The sequence below is a fragment of the Narcine bancroftii genome, chromosome 9 (assembly GCF_036971445.1).
Source record: "Narcine bancroftii isolate sNarBan1 chromosome 9, sNarBan1.hap1, whole genome shotgun sequence".
NCBI lineage: Eukaryota > Metazoa > Chordata > Chondrichthyes > Torpediniformes > Narcinidae > Narcine > Narcine bancroftii.
In genome coordinates, this window is record NC_091477.1 from 34118894 (window position 1) to 34141917 (window position 23024).

The window sequence follows — 23024 nt, forward strand, 5'->3', positions numbered from 1 at the left end:
ATTGCTTTGGTCCTTGCATGGTCACACTTATTTGGGCTAGATTCTGGGCCAGTCTCTGGCCCTCTGCAGTCTTGGGTATATGGGAACCATACACGAAATACAATAGAGAAATCCTACCATGAACCTCCACCACCTAAAATGACAGAAGGAGAAGACAACAAAATGAACTGACTCAGTATATAAAAGTAAAAGATAAAAATGTATTGTTTATTTTATTAAGTGACAACATTGTTTAAAGGATTTAATGTATCTTATAGATTGAACTTTGAATAAATGGGAAGGGGGAGAGGGAGGGAGGGAGGGGGGAAAAAGGGGAGAAAATGACACTATATATTCAAGAGAAAAATGTCTGTATGTATTTTAGTCAATATGGTTTATTGTGTAAAAAAAAAAAAAAAAAAAAAAAAAATTTAAAAAAGAGAAATAAACTGTCAAGCCTTTAGGGCATCACTTCAGTGTTTTGTTGAAGTCAAACCTGGTGGTTGAGGGCCTTTGTCTTCTATCAAAGTTGTTTAAGATTTTAAAAGTTTCTGTTGTCTATGATATTTAGGCATTTCAAACAATCTAAATTGATTCAAAGTATTTAAGTCTTTATTTTTAAAAACCATTGTCTGTCATTAATTCACTAATCAGTTCAAAATTTCATTTTTTCTTCCTCTTTATGAATGCACAGGTTTTCAAGCCTGAATAAATTCATGTGTGATTCATTTGTGTCATATTGGATCTTAAATACCTTCTATTGCAATGAATTTCTTCAAATGTGGCCCCCAACCTAAATTTAAAGGAAACTGACCAGAATCAACAGGACATCTTCCTTTTTGAATACATAATTTAAGAACTTAAATTTTTTGTATTTATTTGATGCACTTCATTTACCAGAGACAACTGCATTGTTCTTTATAAAATAGAATCTCCCCAGAGAATGTCTATTTAGCCCTGTAAATTAATCTTGGAATGATTGATTTCCATAAAATTTTGTGATTGCCGCAAATGATGCTTGTTCTTGTGTTTGGTCCAGAGTGTCCTTTTCTTTTATGCACTTTTATGTCTGTTAACATATAATTGTTGAATGTCTAGGATTGTACAGCATGCTCGTGCTATTTGTGCCAGGGTTTTAAAATTACCTTAGCACTAATTTTATCACTCCCCAATCATGAGATTAAAGGATGGCATTCAAAATGACTCTTTAACTGAATGAAAATGATAAAGTTACCCAATATGCATTAATGAAATTATAATCAATAAGGTAGCATTATTTTTCAAATTGATGAATTAAACTGGGCATTCATTTGTGTGTATGTAAAACAGCTCAAATTTTAGGGAATTACAGTTAATGCTTTTTTTCAAAATTAAGACACACTAAGTGATCTTGAGAAATCAAGGACAAAACTCGAGAATGTAAAACATGTTCTTTGAACTGTGGGTATCCAGTGGAACAAATCCACTTGTATATTTCCCCTGATACAGTATTGACAATTTAGACATAGTTTACTGATGATGGGTGTCCCATTATGCAAGTTTTAACAACTTTCAAATATGAACCTGAATTTAGCTTCAATTATTTTTTACCCTTGCCCCTTTTAAGCTTTTGCAGCAGAGAAATGAGGTGAGAAAGACATTTGCGCTGACCCAAGCACTAATGCATGACCCCAGCAGCTGTACTTTTTCATCTGGGCTCGTGAACTTCAGTTGAAATCAAATTGCCATTCTTAATTACATGATGAATTTTGTTTTCCATTAACTGTTTCAAAGGATATTTTTAATTGTAGCAAATTATTTTTTAATGTTGCGTAAAGATACAATTTCACTGTTAATTTTGTTACATCATTGACAATCCTTGTGGTCTTGTAGATGAACTTATAGTTCCTGTACTTTGTGCAGTATTCGAAATAGTATAGAAATTCAGAATGCAGGGTTTTGCCACTGGAAGCAAATAAGTCCTTGCTTAGAAGTAGCGAGAAGACTTGACACTAGATTCATTTGGAAAAGCATTTTTCTTGAGATAATTTTGCAGTGGCCTTGAAGTGACATGCTGCAACTACCCTGATCTCTTAGATTCTTCCCAGCTGTGCTTGTTAACTTTATTTCAATTGACTTATTTTACTTCAGTTTAAGGTTCCAATCTTATTTCTATGAATTAACTTTTTGTATAGATATTTCCAAACGGAAGCCCAGGAAAACTGTCAAACAGAAACGAACTGCAGATAAATCCACAAGCACTAGTGATCCTGTCATTGAGGATGATCATGTCCAGGTGAAATATGAACTTAAATTCTTACTGTTTAAATCATATTTATCAGTGCAAAAAAAATCAGTTGTTTTCTTTTGCAGTTTTTTAAACACTTCCTTTTTGCAGTTCATCAAAATGTTTGAGACCTGCACAGAAACTTTATTGGTACACCTTGACAACAAAACTAAGTAAACACTTTTAATGTATGAATTTTATCAATGAGTGTCAGCAAGCAATGTAATCAGATAGAAATAATTATCAATAATAATTATTGGGAATGAAATGCAATTCTGTCTTTTTTTTACTTTTTAATTGGAGTGGATTTAGCAAACATTTGTTGCAGTGATATTACAGACTGATATCTTCCAACAAGTTACAGTTCAAATTCCTAAACTACTGGACAAAAATGTATAGATCAACTTGACCTTTGTTATATGGTGGTATTATGGTTTATGGCACAGCAGGTCCAGAGCTATTGTTTATATATTTTTTTCACTTAAATTTACATAGCTGCCATCAGGTTTAAAATAATAAATCTTCCCTATCGTATATGGTTCCACATCTTGAGGGAGCCTCAAAATTAAAGAATTCAAGAAGCTCCTAACCTGTAAATAACAAAAAAAATTGATGTTTAGGCATTATAAATTTGGTGGATAATTGTTAAGAAGAAGCAAGATTTTGGTCAATTTTAAAAAAAAATGTAAAAAGACCATTGATGGTAGCCAATATCTTGAACCGAAGGTTTTTTTAAAAAAAAAAGGAATTACCTAAAATAGATCTAATTAAGAAAAGGTAACCTAAATGTTTTCTGAATTGTAACCAAATTCTCAATGTATGTCTGACCACAAAATTATTAGTTAATTTGGAAGCCAATAAAGGTAAAGGTGCTTGAAAGAAGAGAATACTTTTTAGTAGATAGTTCCCTGGACAAAATTAAAAGACTACGGGAACAAGATTTTCGACAGTTCATTTCTGAAACTACATGGAACTCTATTTTGAAGTCAGTGCACTCATTAATAAAATTTAAGGTAGTACGCCAGGCCCACTTTTCCAAAGTCCAATTAGCTAAATTCTATTCTAATCATTCTTCTAAATGTGATAAATGTATAACTGAAGAAGGTACACTATATCATATGTACTGGTTATGTCGCTCTCTTTCCAACTTTTGGGGAGATTTATTTCATACCTTGTCTTTAGTTCTTAACATGACTTTGACTCCAAATCATTTTCTTGTTCTTTTTGGAATAAGTGGGCCAACAGATCTGATGTTGACTGCTTCACATTCCCATGAAGTTGCCTTTGTGTCTCTTTTTGCTAGAAGGGCCATATTAATGAAATGGAAAGATACTGTCCCTTCCATTTATACTCAATGGTTATCTGATATGATGACATGTCTGACTTGGGGGAAAAAAATTAGATGCTCCACTACTGAAATGAATCTTAATTTTGTTTCCATATGGGGTTCATTTCTTAATTATTTTCAAAACTTGTAAGGTTACTTCTGTTTTATTTTTAACTCCATTGATTACCTCCTTTTTTTAAATTAGGTAGTGGACTGTTTATGTTTAGTCAGTAGCCTCTGAAGGAAGGGGGTTGACAATTAGTATAGTGTTTTTTCAGTTTTTCTATTTTCAGTGGTTTTTTTTGTAACTTAGGTCTTAACACCATTTTTTTTCTATGTATGATTTGTTAATATTTTATCATGTGCCTATGTAACATTTACTTGATGAAACCAATAAAAATATTGGCAAAGAAATTTACATTAGCTGATATTTGCCCTTGAAATAATTAACAATAATATGTATTACAGGTTCTTAATCTGAAATCCAAAAATTTGGTTGGGATTACACTTACTAATTGTGGAATTACAGATTTGCTACTCAGAGATTGTCCCAAGATGATGTTTATCCACGGTAAGTATTTGAATTACTTTTGGCTAGTTCATCATTATGATATATTGGGACAGCTTTTAATATCATGTGCATAGACGAGATGCCCTCTTGAACTTTGTGTTCCCTGACAAGACATGGGAAAACATTTGAAAGCAATGTGCAAAACTACAGACCACAGTTTGAGCATTACTGTATTAAAGAATGAAGCCTTCAAACTTCGATTTTTACAATTTGTTGTGAGGTGTCATTAATATTGAAACAGGATGCATTTATTGCTTATGTTAATTTCCACATATTGAAGAAGTAAAGAGTCAACAACGTCATTAGATGTGGAATCTCTCGTAGTGTAGACTTACCTCATGAAGCACATTGGTGATCCAGATGTGATTTTTAACACAGAGATTCTGCAAACCTGCTGTAAAGAAGACCCATCATTAAGCCAGCATTGCTTGTTTATACTGAACCAAGCAACGCTGGCATAATGCTCATCATTTTACAAAGCATGCCAGCATTCCAGAAACAAAAGAGGCATGACTTGTAACACATTGGTGTCTTGTGATGACATATGCACATCCTTTCCCAGCATATTTTATTTTAAAGTCTGTGCCCCCTCCCCCACAAAATGTGCTGGGGAAGGGGGGGTTTTGTTGGGCATGGCTCCCACCCGCACCCCCAGTTGAAAATGTCTAATCTACAGTCACCGATTACCCTCTAACCAGCACATCTTCAGGATGAGATTAAAGTTTATTAACATTACACAAGGACAGATATGTGTAGATGCACAAGATTCTTTCTTGCTGTAACCCAACAGATATATAAGATGCAGCATGAAGTATAATTAAATTACCACAAAATGTCAAGACAGAAAAAGAGATAATAAATATTAGAGGATAGCTAACTCTTCGTTATGAAGGTAAACATGAAATCTTCAGATTAAATTTTTTAAATGGCGGCGCTGCAGGAGCTGTTATAACGGTGGTGCTGCTGCTGTGGACCCATGGAGAGCAGGGAGCAGAGACACACTTATCCCTCAGGGTCCAGCTGCCCAGTCTGACTTCCGTCAGCTCTGTACAAGCTTTGAATGGCACGTTAAAGGAGCCAATGGTAGTTTTATTCAAAATACCATGATCTTGGCACATTTCATCGGCATCATCAACGAGGGGTTGCGGACTGGGGAAGCAGAGGACTGGCGCAGGGCATCAGAGCATAGGGAGACCACCCCACGTCTGAGAAGGAAAAGTAGAAGAGATGGTGGCAGACAAGTGAGGGGTTCTGCGGATGAAGGAACAACACAAGTAGTGGACTGCTGGTGACTCAAAGCGAGGAACTCAAGCAAGCTGTAGGCTACTGGAGACTGCAGGGTCAAGGGAGTCGCACGAGGCAGCATTCTGCTAGAGACTGGCTAGAGACTCTTGAAGAGTTACCAGGTATCAGAAGAGGGATGCTAGAGGATACTGAGGGAGTTGACGCATTCCCCATCGTATCAAAGGTTCGGATCTGGAGCTTGAGTTGCTGATGGTTTGGACTGGACTCCATGTAGTAGTGGAGGCTGTGGCAGCACTGGATGTGAAATCCACGGACACTCGGTGACTTTGGGGGAATTCTCTTTCTTTGACTGTAAGAGGCACCAGGCAATTTCTGCCGATGGCATATCTCTGCCTTATAGCAGACAAAAGAAATTTTATGTAATATGACATTTTTTTATTGCATGACAATGAATTGAATCTTGAAATAGCAAAGGGAAAGTAAGCAATAGTAAATACGTAAATCAGATAGGTTAATTTAGAAGAGGTGTAAATCAGAAAAGTTGAGCTGAACTTATCGTGGAAAATACTGGTGTTTGCTGATCAGAATTGGAATTTATTGTCATAAACGTGTCACAAATTTCATTGTTTTGCAGCAGGATTACAGGAGCAAATATTGCAATAAATTAAATTTAAAAATAAATAAATGAGTCCAAAAAGAAGAGAAAGTGTGGTAGTGTCTGTGGGTCATGTTTCATTCAGTAATCTGATGGCAGGAGAAGAAGCTGTTTTTCTGCCTTTGGGAGTTTGTTTTCAGGCTCCTGTACCTGTGGTAGCAGTGTGAAGAGGACTTGGCCTGGGTTGTGAGGGTCCTTGAAGATAGAGGCAGATTTCTAAAGACATTGCATCTTGTAGATGACCTCAAAGAAGACTGATGCCCATGATGGCAATGCCCAAGTTCACCACTCTTCAGTCTTTTTTTGACCTGTTCATTGGCATCTCCATACAGTGATGCAACCAGTCAGAATGTTCTCCATGGTACATGTGTTGAAATTTGCAAGTCTTTGGTGACGTACCAAATCTCCTCAAAGTCCTCACAAAGTATAGCCGCTGGCGAGCTTCTTTGTGATTGCATCAACGTGTTGACACCCAGGAATTTGAAGTTCTTAACCCTTTCCACCGCTGCCCTCTCGATGAGGACTGGTTTGTGTTCTCCTGATTTCCCCCTCCTGAAGTCCACCATCAGTTCCTTAGTTTTGCTAACGTTAAGTGCAAAGTTGTTATTACAGAACTCAACTAGCTAATCTATTTCACTCCTGTACACTTCCTCATTGCCGCTTGTGAATCTATTGGCGATGGTGGTGTCATCAGCAAATTTGTAGATGGGATTTGATTTGTGCCTGGCCACTTAGTCGTGGGCTAAGCATGTATCCTTGAGGTGTGCAGGCATTGATTGCCAGTGAGGAAGAGACTGTTTTTTGATTCATACTGGCTGGTCTGACAATGAGGACCACCTGAAGTGAAAACAGAAAATTCTAGAAATGCTTAGGATCTAAGGATTTCAGAATGTTTTGATGTGCCGTGCACTACATTCACAGCCTCTACAGACTTTCCTACTTAATTCCAAAAAGAAAATGAGGTGTTCTTCCTTGAATTTTGCTGTTTCTGATATTATTAAAAGAGAATCATCATGGGTGGGTTTTGCTAAAATTGAATTGTAATAGAAATGTAGTGAATTAAGGTATTGCGTTCACTTTTGTATCTAACCCATGTGATTCATATATTACAATCTTGTATAAATCTAATGTGTAAGTAAATGTTTCTCTTTAAGCTACAAGATGCAGAGTACTGAAACATTTAAAGGTGGAAAGTGCACCAATTGTAAACAGATTTGACTATGTGCAATGTCGAAAGCTCAACATTGAACAAGTCCTCGATGAGATCTTACGAATGCCTCCAGAAAGAAACCGTATCATTTATCTCCGGCCAATGCAACAGGTGAGTGAACATTGTTTCTTTTGAAATCCAATTAAGATTTTGTACCCTTAAAATTTTTATCTTTAATTCCTGTAGTATTTATAAATATACAGTATTTAATTTTAACATGGTTTTAATGTAAGTAAATCCCTCCCAAGTGTAATGAGCTTCAATTTTTTTTCATGAAGATGAATGTTTGAAATTGGTTAGTGTGTATTTGGGAGAAAAAAGGAAGAGAAAGAAAACAGAGGTAGGAATAGTACTTTCAAGCAGAAACCACACTTTACAAAAGAATGTAAACCAGGAAATAATTCAGGATTGTAAAAAGAATAGTGTATTAATCCTGAAAATAAATTCTTAAGTACATTCAGGTTGGCTTCCTCAGGAATTAAACTGTGAAGCCAACCAGTCCATATTTAGCGTGGAGTAAAAGAAAGTAGCAAACACACTGTTAGAATTTAACATCATTTTGAGATTGATAAACTTGGGTTAACTTTAAGAATGGAAATAGAGTTAGCTAAAGTGGACTAGACAAGTAGAGTGACAGTGTATGAGCAGTGGCAGACATTTAAAAAGAGAATTAAGAACTCTGCTAAAATATATCCTGACAAGGAAGATAATGGGAGGTGGGTTGGCATGGAAGAGAGTGGTGCAAATGGTGTATCCATTTACTAATTAAATTGAAGGGCAAAATCTATATGGTGACAGCACTAATGGTAGACATGAGGATTGGGATAAATGCAGAATCCGGCAAAGGAGGACAAGAAAAAACTGGCAATAGAGCTTTTTTAAATGTATAAAAATTAAGGGAAAATTCCCTGGCAAATGAGGTTGAAAAAGTTATGACAAAGAGGAAATGGGAGAGGAGTTAAATAGATATTTTGCATCAGTCATAAAAATGCTTCAGACATTACATATGTACTAAAAAATAGAGGGGAGGAATTAAATATCTTCAGGGGATTAGTATTAGGCAAACTAGTTGGGCTAAAGAGAGACAAGTTCCTGGATCTGATGATTTGCATCCTAAGATCTGATTTAAAAAAAGTGGCTCCAGAGAGACTGGATGCAGTCAACATCTAGGAAAGTACTAAAAGCATTACAAAACTTCCAATATAATGCCCTGATTCACAATGTGTGGGAGGCAAAATGTAGGCAGTAATAGTCCAGTGAACCTGATGAATGTTATGGAAAAATATTTGCCAATTGTTAAAGAGGTAAAAACAGATTTATTGGAAAGTCAGAATCTGATGAGGGTTCGTCTCACAATGAGTGAGAAGTCCGGTTTCCTCCTACCATTCAAAATGTACCAGATTGTAGGTTAATTGGGTGTAAATTGGGCAGCATGGACTCGTGGGCGGAACTGGCCTGTTACTGTGCTTTATGTCTGTATGCCTAAATTTTAAAATTGCAGGGGTGGGGGGGGGGTTGGAATTTTAAATTGGGTAAGTTGTGCCCCAGCTGTCCAAGGTACTTGTGAGGCTATCTCTGGGGGACTGTTGTGGTCACCTTTGTAAATTAAATATATTTTATCATAGAAGGCAGTTCAGAGAAGGTTTGCTATGTTTGATTTGGACACTTCTCATTCTTCTAAACACCAATGAATCCCAGTGAAAACCAAAATTGTTCAACTTCATCATCATGTAATCCTTCCATGCTTAGGAACATCCTAGTTAACCTTCTCTGAGCAAATTTCCTTTCATAGGAGAGGTAGAACTTTTAATTTCTATGGGGCTTATGGGAATAGGGCAGGAAAGGAGATTTGGGGGAAAGTTGAATGTGCCATGGTCTAGTTTTGAGGAATGAATGTCTTATGCCTGAGAGTACTTACTTGTATTTTAAACAGATTTAGTTTTTTGAAGTGAGAGTTGTCCTCTTCAGTAATATTTTGAGCTCTATTTAAATTTTAATTCTTAAAACATAGACATACAGCACAGTAACAGGCCATTTCAGCCCACAGATTCATTCTGCCCAATTTACACCCGAATAACCTGCAACCCCAAAACGTTTCCAACAGTGGGAGGAAACACAAGCCTCCGGGGGGAAACCCATGCAGACACAGAGAAAGTGTACAAACTCCTTACAGACAGTGCAGAATACAAACCCTGGTGTTACGCCAACCGTACCACCCTACAAAGGATACATTGTCGAAATGACCTATCTAATGTAGTTTTATCTTTTGTATCCATATTGCTGAAATCATGGTTTTAAGGAAGGCTCCTTTACAATGCATTGTTTACTCCATTTCTAGCTGAGAAATGTTTGATGCAAATAGAGAATTATACAATGAAAAGTGAGACCATTGTGTCTTTAGTAATCTTTTAAAATGTCTTATTATTTTAATTCCCCTGTTCTTTCCCTTTTAAAATACTGGAATTTCATAACAGAACTGAGACAGTATCATTACCACCAGTTCACAGGCATTTGGGTTGGTAATAAACGTTAGTCTGCATAAAAGAATAGTTACATTGACAGTTGGAGACACAAGATAGACTGTAAAGGCTAGATAATGAAGCAAAAATACAATCTTCTGGAGAAAAGAAGTAACATTAATGAGATGAAAAAGAATTGTTGATATTTCCATTTGGAACCCTTCAAGTACCTCCAACAGATTGTTTTTGCTTAAATTCATGGTTATCCACTTCATCCGAAAGAATTTTAATTGTACCTATTGTATATTTTTAAAGTAAATATTGAAAATATATATATTTTTAAAATCATTCAATTTTGATTACTTTTCACAGATTGATACGTTAAAATTAGAACGGAATTTGTTTAGTGGACCATATCCTTACCACATTTGTATTATTCATGAGTTTAGCAACCCACCCAATGTGCGAAACAAGGTTCGCATTCGTAGTTGGATGGACACAATAGCAAATATTAATCAGTAAGTACTTTTGTTCCACAAAGATGGATTTACTTGAGAGAAATAATAGGTTTGTATGTTGAGTAAAATGTAACTACAGAAAAATTGTATCATCAAGTTTAAGCTACCTCTATTTTTTTTAATCTCTCTTTCTCTTTGGCTTGGCTTCGCGGACGAAGATTTATGGAGGGGGTAAAAAGTCCACGTCAGCTGCAGGCTCGTTTGTGGCTGACCAGTCCGATGCGGGACAGGCAGACACGATTGCAGCGGTTGCAAGGGAAAATTGGTTGGTTGGGGTTGGGTGTTGGGTTTTTCCTCCTTTGCCTTTTGTCAGTGAGGTGTTGAAGACTACCATACTGCAATCCACTGAAGAGGTACTGGGCTTCTCCTCCAGGAAAAACAAGGACTGGTTTGACGAAAACAGCCAGGAAATCCAGGAGCTGCTGGCAAAGAAGCGAGCTGCCCACCAGGCTCACCTTACAAAGCCGTCCTGTCCAGAGAAGAAACAAGCCTTCCGTCGCGCATGCAGCCATCTTCAGCGCAAACTCCGGGAGATCCAAAATGAGTGGTGGACTAGCCTCGCCAAACGAACACAGCTCAGCGCGGACATTGGCGACTTCAGGGGTTTCTACGAGGCTCTAAAGGCTGTGTACGGCCCCTCACCCCAAGTCCAAAGCCCGCTGCGCAGCTCAGACGGCAAAGTCCTCCTCAGCGACAAGATCTCCATCCTCAACCGATGGTCAGAACACTTCCAATCTCTTTTCAGTACCAACCGCTCAGTCCAAGATTCCGCCCTGCTCCAGCTCCCTCAACAGCCCCTAAGGCTAGAGCTGGATGAGGTTCCCACCCTGGATGAGACATATAAGGCAATCGAACAACTGAAAAGTGGCAAAGCAGCAGGTATGGATGGAATCCCCCCAGAAGTCTGGAAGGCTGGCGGCAAAACTCTGCATGCCAAACTGCATGAGTTTTTCAAGCTTTGTTGGGACCAAGGTAAACTGCCTCAGGATCTTCGTGATGCCACCATCATCACCCTGTACAAAAACAAAGGCGAGAAATCAGACTGCTCAAACTACAGGGGAATCACGTTGCTCTCCATTGCAGGCAAAATCTTCGCTAGGATTCTACTAAATAGAATAATACCTAGTGTCGCTGAGAATATTCTCCCAGAATCACAGTGCGGCTTTCGCGCAAACAGAGGAACCACTGACATGGTCTTTGCCCTCAGACAGCTCCAAGAAAAGTGCAGAGAACAAAACAAAGGACTCTACATCACCTTTGTTGACCTCACCAAAGCCTTCGACACCGTGAGCAGGAAAGGGCTTTGGCAAATACTAGAGCGCATCGGATGTCCCCCAAAGTTCCTCAACATGATTATCCAACTGCACGAAAACCAACAAGGTCGGGTCAGATACAGCAATGAGCTCTCTGAACCCTTCTCCATTAACAATGGCGTGAAGCAAGGCTGTGTTCTCGCACCAACCCTCTTTTTTTTAATAAAAATGCAAATAATATAGCAGTTTGCTGCAATAGTCAAAAGGTAATTACATTGAGGGTGGGGCTTACTGACATTGGAGAGTCTGAAAGGTGTATAATCAATATTTATGGGTGTACATCCTTGAAATTTCTGGCATCAGAGATGATATGGCCCATTGATTCTATAACTTTAAACTGTGGTCACAGGAGACTGAATTAAGGAGGACTTCAAAATCAGGAATTTAATGAGAAATATTGAACAGGCAAGTAAGGGCTTGGCTGATGCGTGTTGAGTTAATCATTTAGTTGCGTTTTTATTCTTTGATTCAAGCACCTGGTAAATAACAAGTAAAAGCCCAGCAGCTCTAAGTCAGCAAGCCAAAAAAAGAAAATTGCCTCTCTCTTAGGACATTCCATGGTTCTTTGCAAATGGACATTCTGAAATATTAATGCTGTCAAATGGAATAGTTTAAAACAAATGATAAAATACCAATTTTTGTTCATATTAGAAAGATAGAATTGTAAATTAATCTGTATTATGAATTGAGAAGAGTAACTTCTGTAATGGTAAATGTATAATTAATTTCAATAGTGACAATAAAATCTAGGAGCAGAAATAAGATCTTTAATTGAATAAACAGCCATAATCTCATGCTTACTGATAAATGAACGTTGTTCCATCCCACCAGTTAACTCATCGCACATTTTAACGATATCATCAATGGGCAATTTTTCACCTGTGCACACAATGACTTTATTCTCATCACTACTCTCCTCATGCTTGTCGATATGTAACGCCATTTCAGCAATATCCCCATCACTCAAGGAATACATAATAGGTGCATCATTGCCAATGTTTAGCACTTCTTCGGTGTCACCTGTCTCCAACTTGCTTACATTTTCTGCTGCAACACTTCTGGCGTGTAGGCAATGATGTTAGCGATTATCTTCCTCTCCTTACTGACACGAAAACCTTGAGTCTTCACCTGTAGGCTCATTTTCATTGAACATTGCTGATGGCTAAAGTCTATTACAAGCATATTTTAATGTTGTTTCAGTTACATCTCTCCATGAATTAACAAGTGCGTAATCTGCAGGAGCTTTTTCACCACAGATTTTAAGATATTTTCAAATCACATATGGTGGATGATCCCACACCATAATCTTCTGTTAGACGACACACAGATACACCACTATCAAGCTTTGTCAATAACTCCACCTGGTCAATTGATAATGAAAGATGTTTCCTTTTCTGCATCTCACTGCTTCCCATAGGGGGCTCTGCAACTCTTTTTGCCATGTTCATAAGCTTCACAGAGGCTTCTGACTGGTAGCCTTGATTGGGAGGACGGCTGGCTATGATGCTCGACAGGGAGGGGCTCTTATAATATAACGATCGTGCTAATCATCAAAGGTGCCTGGCAGGTAGTTGCTCCTATAAAGTGATAATCACTCTAATTAGCGACGGCACGTGCTATGAATGGCCACTTATTAGGGGATGATTCTGCAAATTATCAACACGGAACGCGATGGGATACACAGGAGTTGAGCGAGAGTCAAGTCGGGCCACGTTGGTGCCAAACTCCGCTTTGAGCAGATGTCATCTACGGCTTTTGGAGGTTGCCGGTTTTTGGAATTCTGGATATAAGGTTAGGCACCTGTACTTGCTGCTGAGGGGAATGGCCATAGAGTGACTGCATTGACTTCTTTCTCCTCTTACCCATCTCAGTGTTCATCCATGTACTAGCTTAATCTTGCACTCTGGGTGTAACCACCTGCTGTGGTCAACCTCCCAAATGATCCTCAGTTAATCTAGCCCCAATTTCAGTTCCTTAATATGGTCTTTCAAGAGCTGGAGTTTGCTGCACTTACCACAGTCATCAGGAAAACCATCTGATTTCTTGATTTCCCACATCTTACAGAAAGAGCATTCCCCTGCCCTAGCTTCTATCTCCACTATCTACTCTGGGTTACTATAAAAAGACCTTACCTGTAGCATAGCCTCATCCCACGCTCGCCGAAGCCTCTAAATCTCCACTCCTACACTGGGACACTCACACACTGGCTGCTCCACTTACTTTATATTTGCTACTGGCTCTACTGGTAGCACAGACCCCCGATACTCACCAGTTGCCGAATCCTGGTTGCACTTCACTCCACTTCACTTTTAAAACACCCCTGAAACAAAGCTCCATTCCTGACCCTCACCATTTGTCTAGTCCTTCGGGACTCTACATGTTGGAAATGTCCGTTGTGTCCTTCTATCTCAGATTTACAGATTGGGAAGGAATGGGCTCCTGAATCAGGTTGCATTTTAAGAGATTCCTCATTTAGGAGATTGAGCATGTGCACTCCTGTCATTAATGAGGTTGAGGCTAAGTTGTCTCTCTCAACTGGGTTAAGGATATCTTGAGGCAGTTAAAGAATCTGTGGGATGTTGGGGAATGTCAGGACCTAAGTTCAAAAAGCATGATATTAAAAGAACTGATCTCCACTTGAATAGGATATGGTATAAAGAGATTTAGGAAATTGTTGAGGAAAAGAGCTCCATTTTATGGGATACCAACACCAGAACAGGGAGAGCTTCCATCTGAATGAGCAGGGAGGAAGAATGAGGACAAACATTTAACCAGTGATAGTGGAAAAGGAATTACATGGAAGGGAAAGGACAAGGGTAGAAAAGTTACAAAAAGTAGTAAAAATCCATGTTCTTTTTTCCAAAAAGCAGGAATAATAAAAAGATGGACTTTAAATCAAGCAATAAAATATTTCCAATAATAATTGGAAATCAAAAATGAGAAAAAAAATACAAGGGTATGCTTGCAGGGTGAACTGACATATAACATATGCATCACATGGGTTTCATGGAGAAATTAACCTAAAGAATTTGATCATTGCAGTGACTTGGCTTTAAGTTCAGCTTAACTGAACAAAGTTCAGAAACTGAGGAGAAGAGAAGCTGGCTAGTAGAATGCAACAGGATCAGTGAATTTGACCATTTACTTTGAAACTAATAGGAAGTGTTTATTGATTGACAAATTCTTACATAAAATGTTTTGCTGAAGGATTATCCCTTTATAAATGTGGCTGTCTTGTGATATGCCTTGTGCATAAATGTAACAGCAATGCATTTGGCCAGTGTCTTCTGCTTAAACAAGAAAAAACTGTTAAACTTTGTGCCTCAATATCTATATTGTATCCAATTTATGCAGATATGAGCAAAGGTTTGCAGAGGAATATTAATGAGATGGACACTACTAGGACAAATAGAGTGCAGTTAATGAAATAGGAGAGTATAGATTTTGGATCCTGGAAAGGCAAATTAGAAAGTTATCTTTTCTATTTCATGTTTAGGTAAAATACACTAATGATAAGAGCTTTCCTTAAATGACTGTAATGCAGATTGAAGGAAAACTTGGTCAGTCACCAAGTGCTGTATTCACTTCTGGATATTGCATTTCAAATATTCCAGCTTGGTTGACTGATATAAAATTTGACTATAAACCACAATGACTTGCAGTTGAACAAAAATGAATTGTATTCCTCTGGATTTGGACAGTTCAAGGAATGCAGGAAAATGGAGTTGAATTACAGATTGATCATGGTCTGATTTCATAACAGAAGGATCCATGGACTAAAAGGCCACCTTATTCCTATTGTGGATTTTGGGTTTTTTTCCACAAAGAACATGTGCAAATTAGAATTTGTTAGGTAAGTGTTACTTGAGATTTATCAGTAATTGTTGATTTCTAACTTGGGTATTTTCCAGAGAATTGATCAAGTACGAGTTCTTTCCTGAAGCCACTCGGACTGAAGATGATGTGAAGAAATATCCTAGGTACCCATGGGGAAGAGATATTTACACATTAGAGGGTAGGTAACAGTTGTGATAATATAGATTCTATAACCAATGTGTATATGTACAGATTGTAGTGTAGGATGACTGTGATTGGCTGAGAGCATAGCCACACCTACTGACAGGTCTTAAAGGAGGCAGGTCTTCTAGCCAGACCAGATCATTCTGGACTGGTCGACCTACATGTGATATGCTCCAGTCTTTTAGTTAATAAAAGCCTTGGTTTGGATCAACAAGCCTTTGGTTCTTTCGACGCGCTCTACAACAGTAAAATGTTGTGATTTTTTTTTGTGTTCTTCAAGTGGGGATATGCACACTTAAGAGACTGAAGGCATCCTTGTGATACAATTTTGTATTTGGACTAAACACAGTTATTTAACTATTTACTATACTGTCTCCGCTCCATCCTCAACATCCATTGGAGCGCTCACACCCCTAACGTCGAGGTACTCGAGATGGCAGAGGTCGACAGCATCGAGTCCACGCTGCTGAAGATCCAGCTGCGCTGGATGGGTCACGTCTCCAGAATGGAGGACCATCGCCTTCCCAAGATCGTATTATATGGCGAGCTCTCCACTGGCCACCGTGACAGAGGTGCACCAAAGAAAAGGTACAAGGACTGCCTAAAGAAATCTCTTGGTGCCTGCCACATTGACCACCGCCAATGGGCTGATAACGCCTCAAACCGTGCATCTTGGCGCCTCACAGTTTGGCGGGCAGCAGCCTCCTTTGAAGAAGACCGCAGAGCCCACCTCACTGACAAAAGGCAAAGGAGGAAAAACCCAACACCCAACCCCAACCAACCAATTTTCCCTTGCAACCGCTGCAATCGTGTCTGCCTGTCCCGCATCGGACTGGTCAGCCACAAACGAGCCTGCAGCTGACGTGGACTTTTTACCCCCTCCATAAATCTTCGTCCGCGAAGCCAAGCCAAAGAAGAATACTGGTTTTAACTTGGATAGCAGTGAGAGGCAAGTTATTATCTTCAAAGGCGAGGGTTTGGTGTAATGATGGTCTTTTCACTTTCAGTGGTAGTTTACTGAGATTTTTGCTCTTCTATTCTCTCCTATTGTCCTGTTTTATATAATGCAGGAAAAAAAACAATGCTGGAGAAACTCAGCAGGTTAAATGGTGTACTTTGTATAGCAAAGATAAAGGTACAAAACTAACGTTTTGGGCTTGAGCCCTTCATCAGGGTATGATTGACCGGTTGCATTTCTCCATTCACGGTGTCGGCAGACTTTTGTGTTTTACACTTATAATGCAGAATTGCTGTGTGAGAGTTGATCAACATTTGCACAAGATATTAATCTTCTGTTTTTACAAGAGAGGATACAAATAACCTCCCAAGGATGTTGGGAAACATAGAGACTAATGCAAGGGATGAACTGAAAGAAATCAGTAACTCTAAGGGCATGGTCTTGGGAAAATTGATGGGATTGAAGGCAGATAAATCCCAAGGGCCTGATAATCTACATCCTAGGGTACTTAAGGAAGATAGCAGATGCTTTAAGAATTATTTTCCAGAACTCGATAGACTCAGGATCAGTACCCGTGGATTGGAGGGTAGCTAATGTTACCCCACTATTTAAAAAGGGGGGGTAGAGAAAAAGTGGGGAATTATAGGCCGGTGAGCCTTACATCAGTAGTGGGCAAAATGATGGAATCCATTATTAAGGATGTAATAGCGGAGGGGATCGGACAGAGTCAACAAGGATTTACAAAAGGTAAATCGTGCTTGACAAATCTATTGGAATTCTTTGAGATGGTGACAGGTAAAATAGATGGGGAAGAGCCAGTGGATGTGGTGTACCTGGACTTCCAAAAGGCCTTCGATAAGGTCCCGCATAAATGACTGGCTTCCAAAATCAAGGCTCATGGGATTGGGGGCAAAGTATTGATGTGGATTGAGAACTGGCTGGCAGGTAGAAGACAGAGAGTTGGGATAATTGGCTCATTTTCTGAGTGGCAGGCGGTGACCAGTGGGCTACCACAGGGATCTGTACTGGGACCCCAGCTGTTCACAATTTACATTAATGATCTGGATGAGGGGATTGGATGTAATATCTCCAAATTTGCAGATGACACTAAGCTAGGAGGAGTTGTGTGCACGGAAGAGGGGGTCAGGAAGCTCCAGTGTGATTTGGATAAATTGAGGGACTGGGCAGATACATGGCAAGTGCACTACAATGTGGATAAATGTGAGGTTATCCACTTTGGTAATACAAACCGGAGGGCAGATTACTGTTTGAATGGCAATAGATTAAGAGATAGGGAAGTGCAGAGAGACCTAGGGGTACTTGTACACCAGTCTCTGAAGGCGAGCATGCAGGTACAGCAGACGGTTAAAAAGGCAAATGGTATGTTGGCCTTCATATCAAAAGGGTTTGAGTATAGGAACAAAGATACCTTACTGCAGCTGTACAGGGCCTTGGTGTGACCTCACCTGGAGTATTGAGTGCAGTTTTGGTCACCTTATCTAAGGAAGGATGTTCTTGCAATGGAGGGAGCGCAGAGGCGATTCACCAGGCTGATACCTGGAATGGCAGGAATGACTTATGAGGAAAGATTGCGCAAATTGGGATTGTACTCACTGGAGTTTAGAAGATTGAGAGGGGATCCCATAGAAACATAAAATTCTGGCAGGACTGGACAGAATGGATGCAGATGGGATGTTTCCAATGATGGGAAAATCCAGAACCCGGGGCCATGGTTTGAGGATAATAGGCAAACCATTTAGGACCGAGATGAGGAGGAATTTCTTTACCCAGAGGGTGGTGAATCTGTGGAATTCATTACCACAGAGGGCAGTAGAGGCAGGTTCATTAAATATATTTAAGAGGGAATTAGATATATTTCTTCAGTATAAGGGTATTAAAGGTTACAGAGAGAAGGCGGGGACGGGGTACTGAACTTTAAGATCAGCCGTGATCTCGTTGAGTGGCGGAGCAGGCTCGAAGGGTCGAATGACCTACTCCTGCTCCTATCTTCTATGTTTTAATATGCAGTTACATGCTGTATTTGAGCATAATGCTGCCCTCACCTCCTCTCTGTGTACTTGGAACATGATCATACTATATTACCCTAAGATTTGGAGTGTTCCATTTTAATTCAAAATTTATTCTAAATACGTTGGGGTACGGAAGCAAATTTAGATATAATGTCTTCATCAATTGTGTGAGATTGTTACTCTCAGTTTTATTTTGACAGGAACAGTAGATGGAGCTCCTTACTTCATGATCACTGATTTCCCATGGCTTCGTTCACTACGTACTGCAGAACCAAACAGCTATGCAAGATATGACTTTGAAGATGATGAGAGAAGTAGGTATTCTTTCTGTACAGTTTTCTCTTTATGCTATACATTTAATATCCAAAGGCACGTGAGCTCTTCATTGTATTTTTCCATCCAGTGTTCATTCATCAACAGAAGGCATAATATTTTTTCTTCCTTAATTTGCTTATCCTGATGCTATCCATACTAGAGTCTTATCTGAGAAAAGTCAAGTTGCAATGAAATGAGAATAGAACATTATGCAGAAGACCCAGAAAAAGTGTTCGGGCTTCTGAATCTAATATCCCCACTCTCCCAAATAACTGTTTCTCTTACAGGAAATGCATGAAATGTAGGAGAAATGCATCCATTGGCAGGCAAAAGCTTGGCTTTAAAATACCTTTTTTTTTACAGCTACTATCTTCATAGAATATTGGGTTTGTGATACTTTTAGTTGTCTTTCGTATGTAAATTATTCATGGTTTCTTAAACTCTTTAAGAAGAGAAACTTGTATTTATGTAATGTTTTTAATGTAACAAAATATTCAGGTATTTCAAATAAATGATTTCTAGCTAAACATGACACTGAACTGCTTGGCTATTAGAGAAAGTAACCAATAGGTTAGTCATAGATATATCAATCTTCACTGATCCTCAAACATCCATTTATACTCATCCAACTTTAATTTCTCCAGAAGACATAGAAGTGAAATTCGGCCATTTGCTATGCCTTCTGGTCCCACACTCCCCCCACCATAGGAAACCTTCCTCTATAATCAGTGTTTATCAACCTTTTTCTTGCTACTTATACCACTTTAAGTAATCCCTATGTCATCGGGGCTTTGTGATTAGTAAGGGATAGCTTGAGGTGGCATGTGAGTTGGAAGGGAAGATTGAGAATCACTGCTCTCGACCCAATTGTTACTGAAATATTTTGCTGGAGAAAAATTGTCATTGGCTCATTTCCTTTGGAGTTATGAAACCGTGCACATAACAAATCAATTAGGTACAATTAAAACTGGTTTTGAAATTCATAGGAAGAACTCAACTCAGCTAGCATCAAAGGACAGGATTAAACCCAGGCCACTAGGACAGGGTTCTAATAGGTCGGCTTTCAAGAGTATACTAAAATAACGAAAAGATTGAGAAACAGATATTCAATAGAGGAATGTGGAACTTGGTTGGTTGACAGCTGAAAGTGCAGCTGTTGAACTTAGGCCAGAAATTTAGGTATTTTAAAGGCTTGTAGGACTGGGGTAAGATTTGAAATATGGAAGGGCAAGGCCCTGGAGAGATTGGGGTGGAAAAAAGAAATTTAATGTAAACCATTGCTTAAAAGGAACCCAATGTAGATCATGGGTAGCTTTGTTGAGATGGGACGGTCAGTTAAAGAAGCCAAGAAGCAGCAGGCTGGCCATGAATACATTGGAAAAGCCTATTATGGAAATCAACACAGTTATCTTTAGATAGGCAGGATTAATATCAAACAATGTTACTGATATGAAACAAGCTTTGAAGTTTTAATAGTGAATCATTCCATTTTCAGCGGAGGACAGAATAATAAAATGTGGTATTCATCCATGTTGAATAGTTTTGATCTATTTCATGTGTAAATGCTTTGGATTTTTTCTGCAGCTACAATCTATGCTCCCCGCAGAAAAGGACAACTATCAGCTGACATTTGTATGGAAACAATTGGTGAGGTGATCTCTGAACGGCGCCAGATGAGAAGTGGTGTATTTCCACGCGTTGTAGCCATTTTCATACATTACTGTGACGTCAGTGGAGAGCCTGTTCATGATGACTATATCTGACTATGCCTTCCTTGCTTACGACTGTTCAAAGGCCAGAGGTTACAGCCTGCAAGATTTGAATTATCAGCACTATGTAGCTGCATTATGTCCCAAATACTTTTGGAGGAAATTATATAATTGTGTACAAAGAAATTTGTGTACAAATGAATTCTGTATAGAAATGCTCTTAAAAGAATTGGTTTCCTGAAGCAGTATCATTTCATACGTTTATACAATTGAATTCATTTAAATGTTATTGATAGGGAATATAAATAACATTTAAAAGACTATTTATATCCCCAACTTGTACTATTACAAAGATGAGCATTTTTGATATTTTGTTACAAAACAGGTTTAAATGTTTAAAATGAAACAAAATCAAGGCCACATTCTTTGGCATATTTCATAGACAAGTAAAGAGGCCTGACTTGACGAATTTTCTTTGGTACTATGTGCCTTTCCCATTAAATTACACTTTTGAATGTGGTAATTAAGAAAAGTGGAAAAAAGGACTTTGTGTGGATTTCCTTTATACTATATATGTATATACTTATATTCATGCCTTGTTATGAGGCATGTGCCCTGATTGGGAATAATTAATAACTAAATATAGCTTTTTATTATACAATGACATGACATTTTGTTGTACACTGCTTCCAAGGAACAAGTGGCAGGGAAATTCTATTATAATAAACTATTTAAATATAAGCAGCATTTTCTGAATACACATTTCATTAGATTTATTCTCTTCCCATATGTTGTTGAAAATGTCTGGTTTTTAGATCTTTTAAAGTGCAAGTAAGCTTTAAATGCCAATTCACTTGATATTTCAGTAATTTTACATTTTTCTCTATTGCTAAACCTTACTGTCAGGAGCAAGGGAACAGTTGAAAAATTAAGCAATAACACAAAGGCTACCAGTGTTGGATTATGACAAGTGGGGGAAATTGAAAGGAGGATGGAACTAGATGAGAGAGGGATCCAGTGGGTCATCTGTGAATGGAACCAGGAGGGGATAAAAAATTGGGGGGGAGAGTGCTGAAGGTGGTTATAGACAAAAATGGGAGGACTGGAGATTGATCAGGAGGGTGAGAAACGGGATAGAACACAGGAGGCAAGATTACCTTTCTCCTCTTTTCTATACCATCTACTGGCCCATCTCACCTCTCCTTTTAATATCAGCTGTTTTCCCTCTCCACTCAGTTCAGATGCAGGCACTGACCCAAAACTTTGATAATTCCATTCCAGTCCACAGATACTAACACAACTGCTGAGTTCCTTCTGAAGTTTGGTTGACTTCAGCATCTTGTAGCCTCGTGAGTTTTAATATTTTTTTAAACAACTTGAGATACAAGTAACTTGAGTAACTATCATAATATTTTGCTATTAAATCTGAATGATTGTGCGTTTTAGTCTAGAATAATTGCTCTATCAACAAAATGTTATCAAAAGATGAATAACAATACTTTTTGTTTCCACAACTCAACTCTAATCTCTGATTATTTATGGTGCATTTATTAATTATTTTCCAGCAATGCTCTTTTATAAATGACCTGCAGACCAGCAGCAATAGAAATTCACCGAGACATTATTTTTCTTTTAAAACTATATTATTAGTAATTATTAATAAATCTGAGTGTGTTTGTGTGTAAGTTAGTGGCTCTCAACATTTTTCTTTCCACTCACATACCATAGGTGCTCTGTGATTAGTAAGATATTGCTTAAGGTGGTATGTGGGTGAAAAAAAAGTATCAAAACCACTGTTTTAATCCTACCTAATTGACTCGTTATGTGCATGGCTTCATAACTCCAAAGGAAATGGGCCATTGACAATTTTTTTCAAGCAAAATATTTCAGTACCAATTGGGTCTTGAGCAGTGGTTCTCAACCTTCCCTTCCCACTTACATACCACCTTAAGCAATCCCTCACTAATCACAGAGCCCTGATGGCATAGAGATCACAAAGTGGTATGTGAATGGAAAGAAAAAGGTTGAAAATCACTGGTGTATGTAATATCCAAACCATTAGAGCTTGGGCACAATTCTGGAAAGTCATTCAAAATGTCAGTCTTAGACGTGCATAGTTAAAACTCAGACTTTTAAACGGATGTTTGGAAGAAATTACAAAGGAGGTGGGAGTGACTCGACTGCCAAGACTCATGAATCCTTGTCGAGTTGCTACTAGAGAAATGTCCTTTCATACAAATAGTTGTCACAACTCCCCTTTTCCTTATATAGAGGAAACAAAACGTGTGACATCCACAATGCTTCCAAACCTCAGGCACAGGTCAGTAGAAATTACCATCACGATCCAAAGCAGGAATTTTCCTGTTCCCTTTGCCCAGATACAGATCAATCAAAGTGACCATTCGAATTGTCCATCTCACACAAAGTCACTCCACCTCTGTGTTCATTA

At 38.5% G+C, this 23024-nt stretch overlaps 1 protein-coding gene across 7 annotated transcripts in view; it reads left to right on the top strand.

Moving 5' to 3' along the window:
• Nucleotides 1-21316, top strand: part of fbxo38 (F-box protein 38) — a 104258-nt gene extending 82942 nt beyond the window's left edge. For all 7 annotated transcript variants that reach the window (XM_069898750.1, XM_069898752.1, XM_069898753.1 and 4 more), the window contains 7 exons: nucleotides 2154-2254; nucleotides 4041-4143; nucleotides 7198-7364; nucleotides 10085-10230; nucleotides 15455-15558; nucleotides 18752-18865; nucleotides 20451-21316. In XM_069898750.1, coding sequence (XP_069754851.1) covers nucleotides 2154-2254; nucleotides 4041-4143; nucleotides 7198-7364; nucleotides 10085-10230; nucleotides 15455-15558; nucleotides 18752-18865; nucleotides 20451-20629 — 914 coding nt within the window. In that variant the 3' untranslated portion in view covers nucleotides 20630-21316. The remainder of the gene's footprint in view (nucleotides 1-2153; nucleotides 2255-4040; nucleotides 4144-7197; nucleotides 7365-10084; nucleotides 10231-15454; nucleotides 15559-18751; nucleotides 18866-20450) is intronic.
• The last annotated feature ends 1708 nt before the right edge of the window (nucleotides 21317-23024 follow it).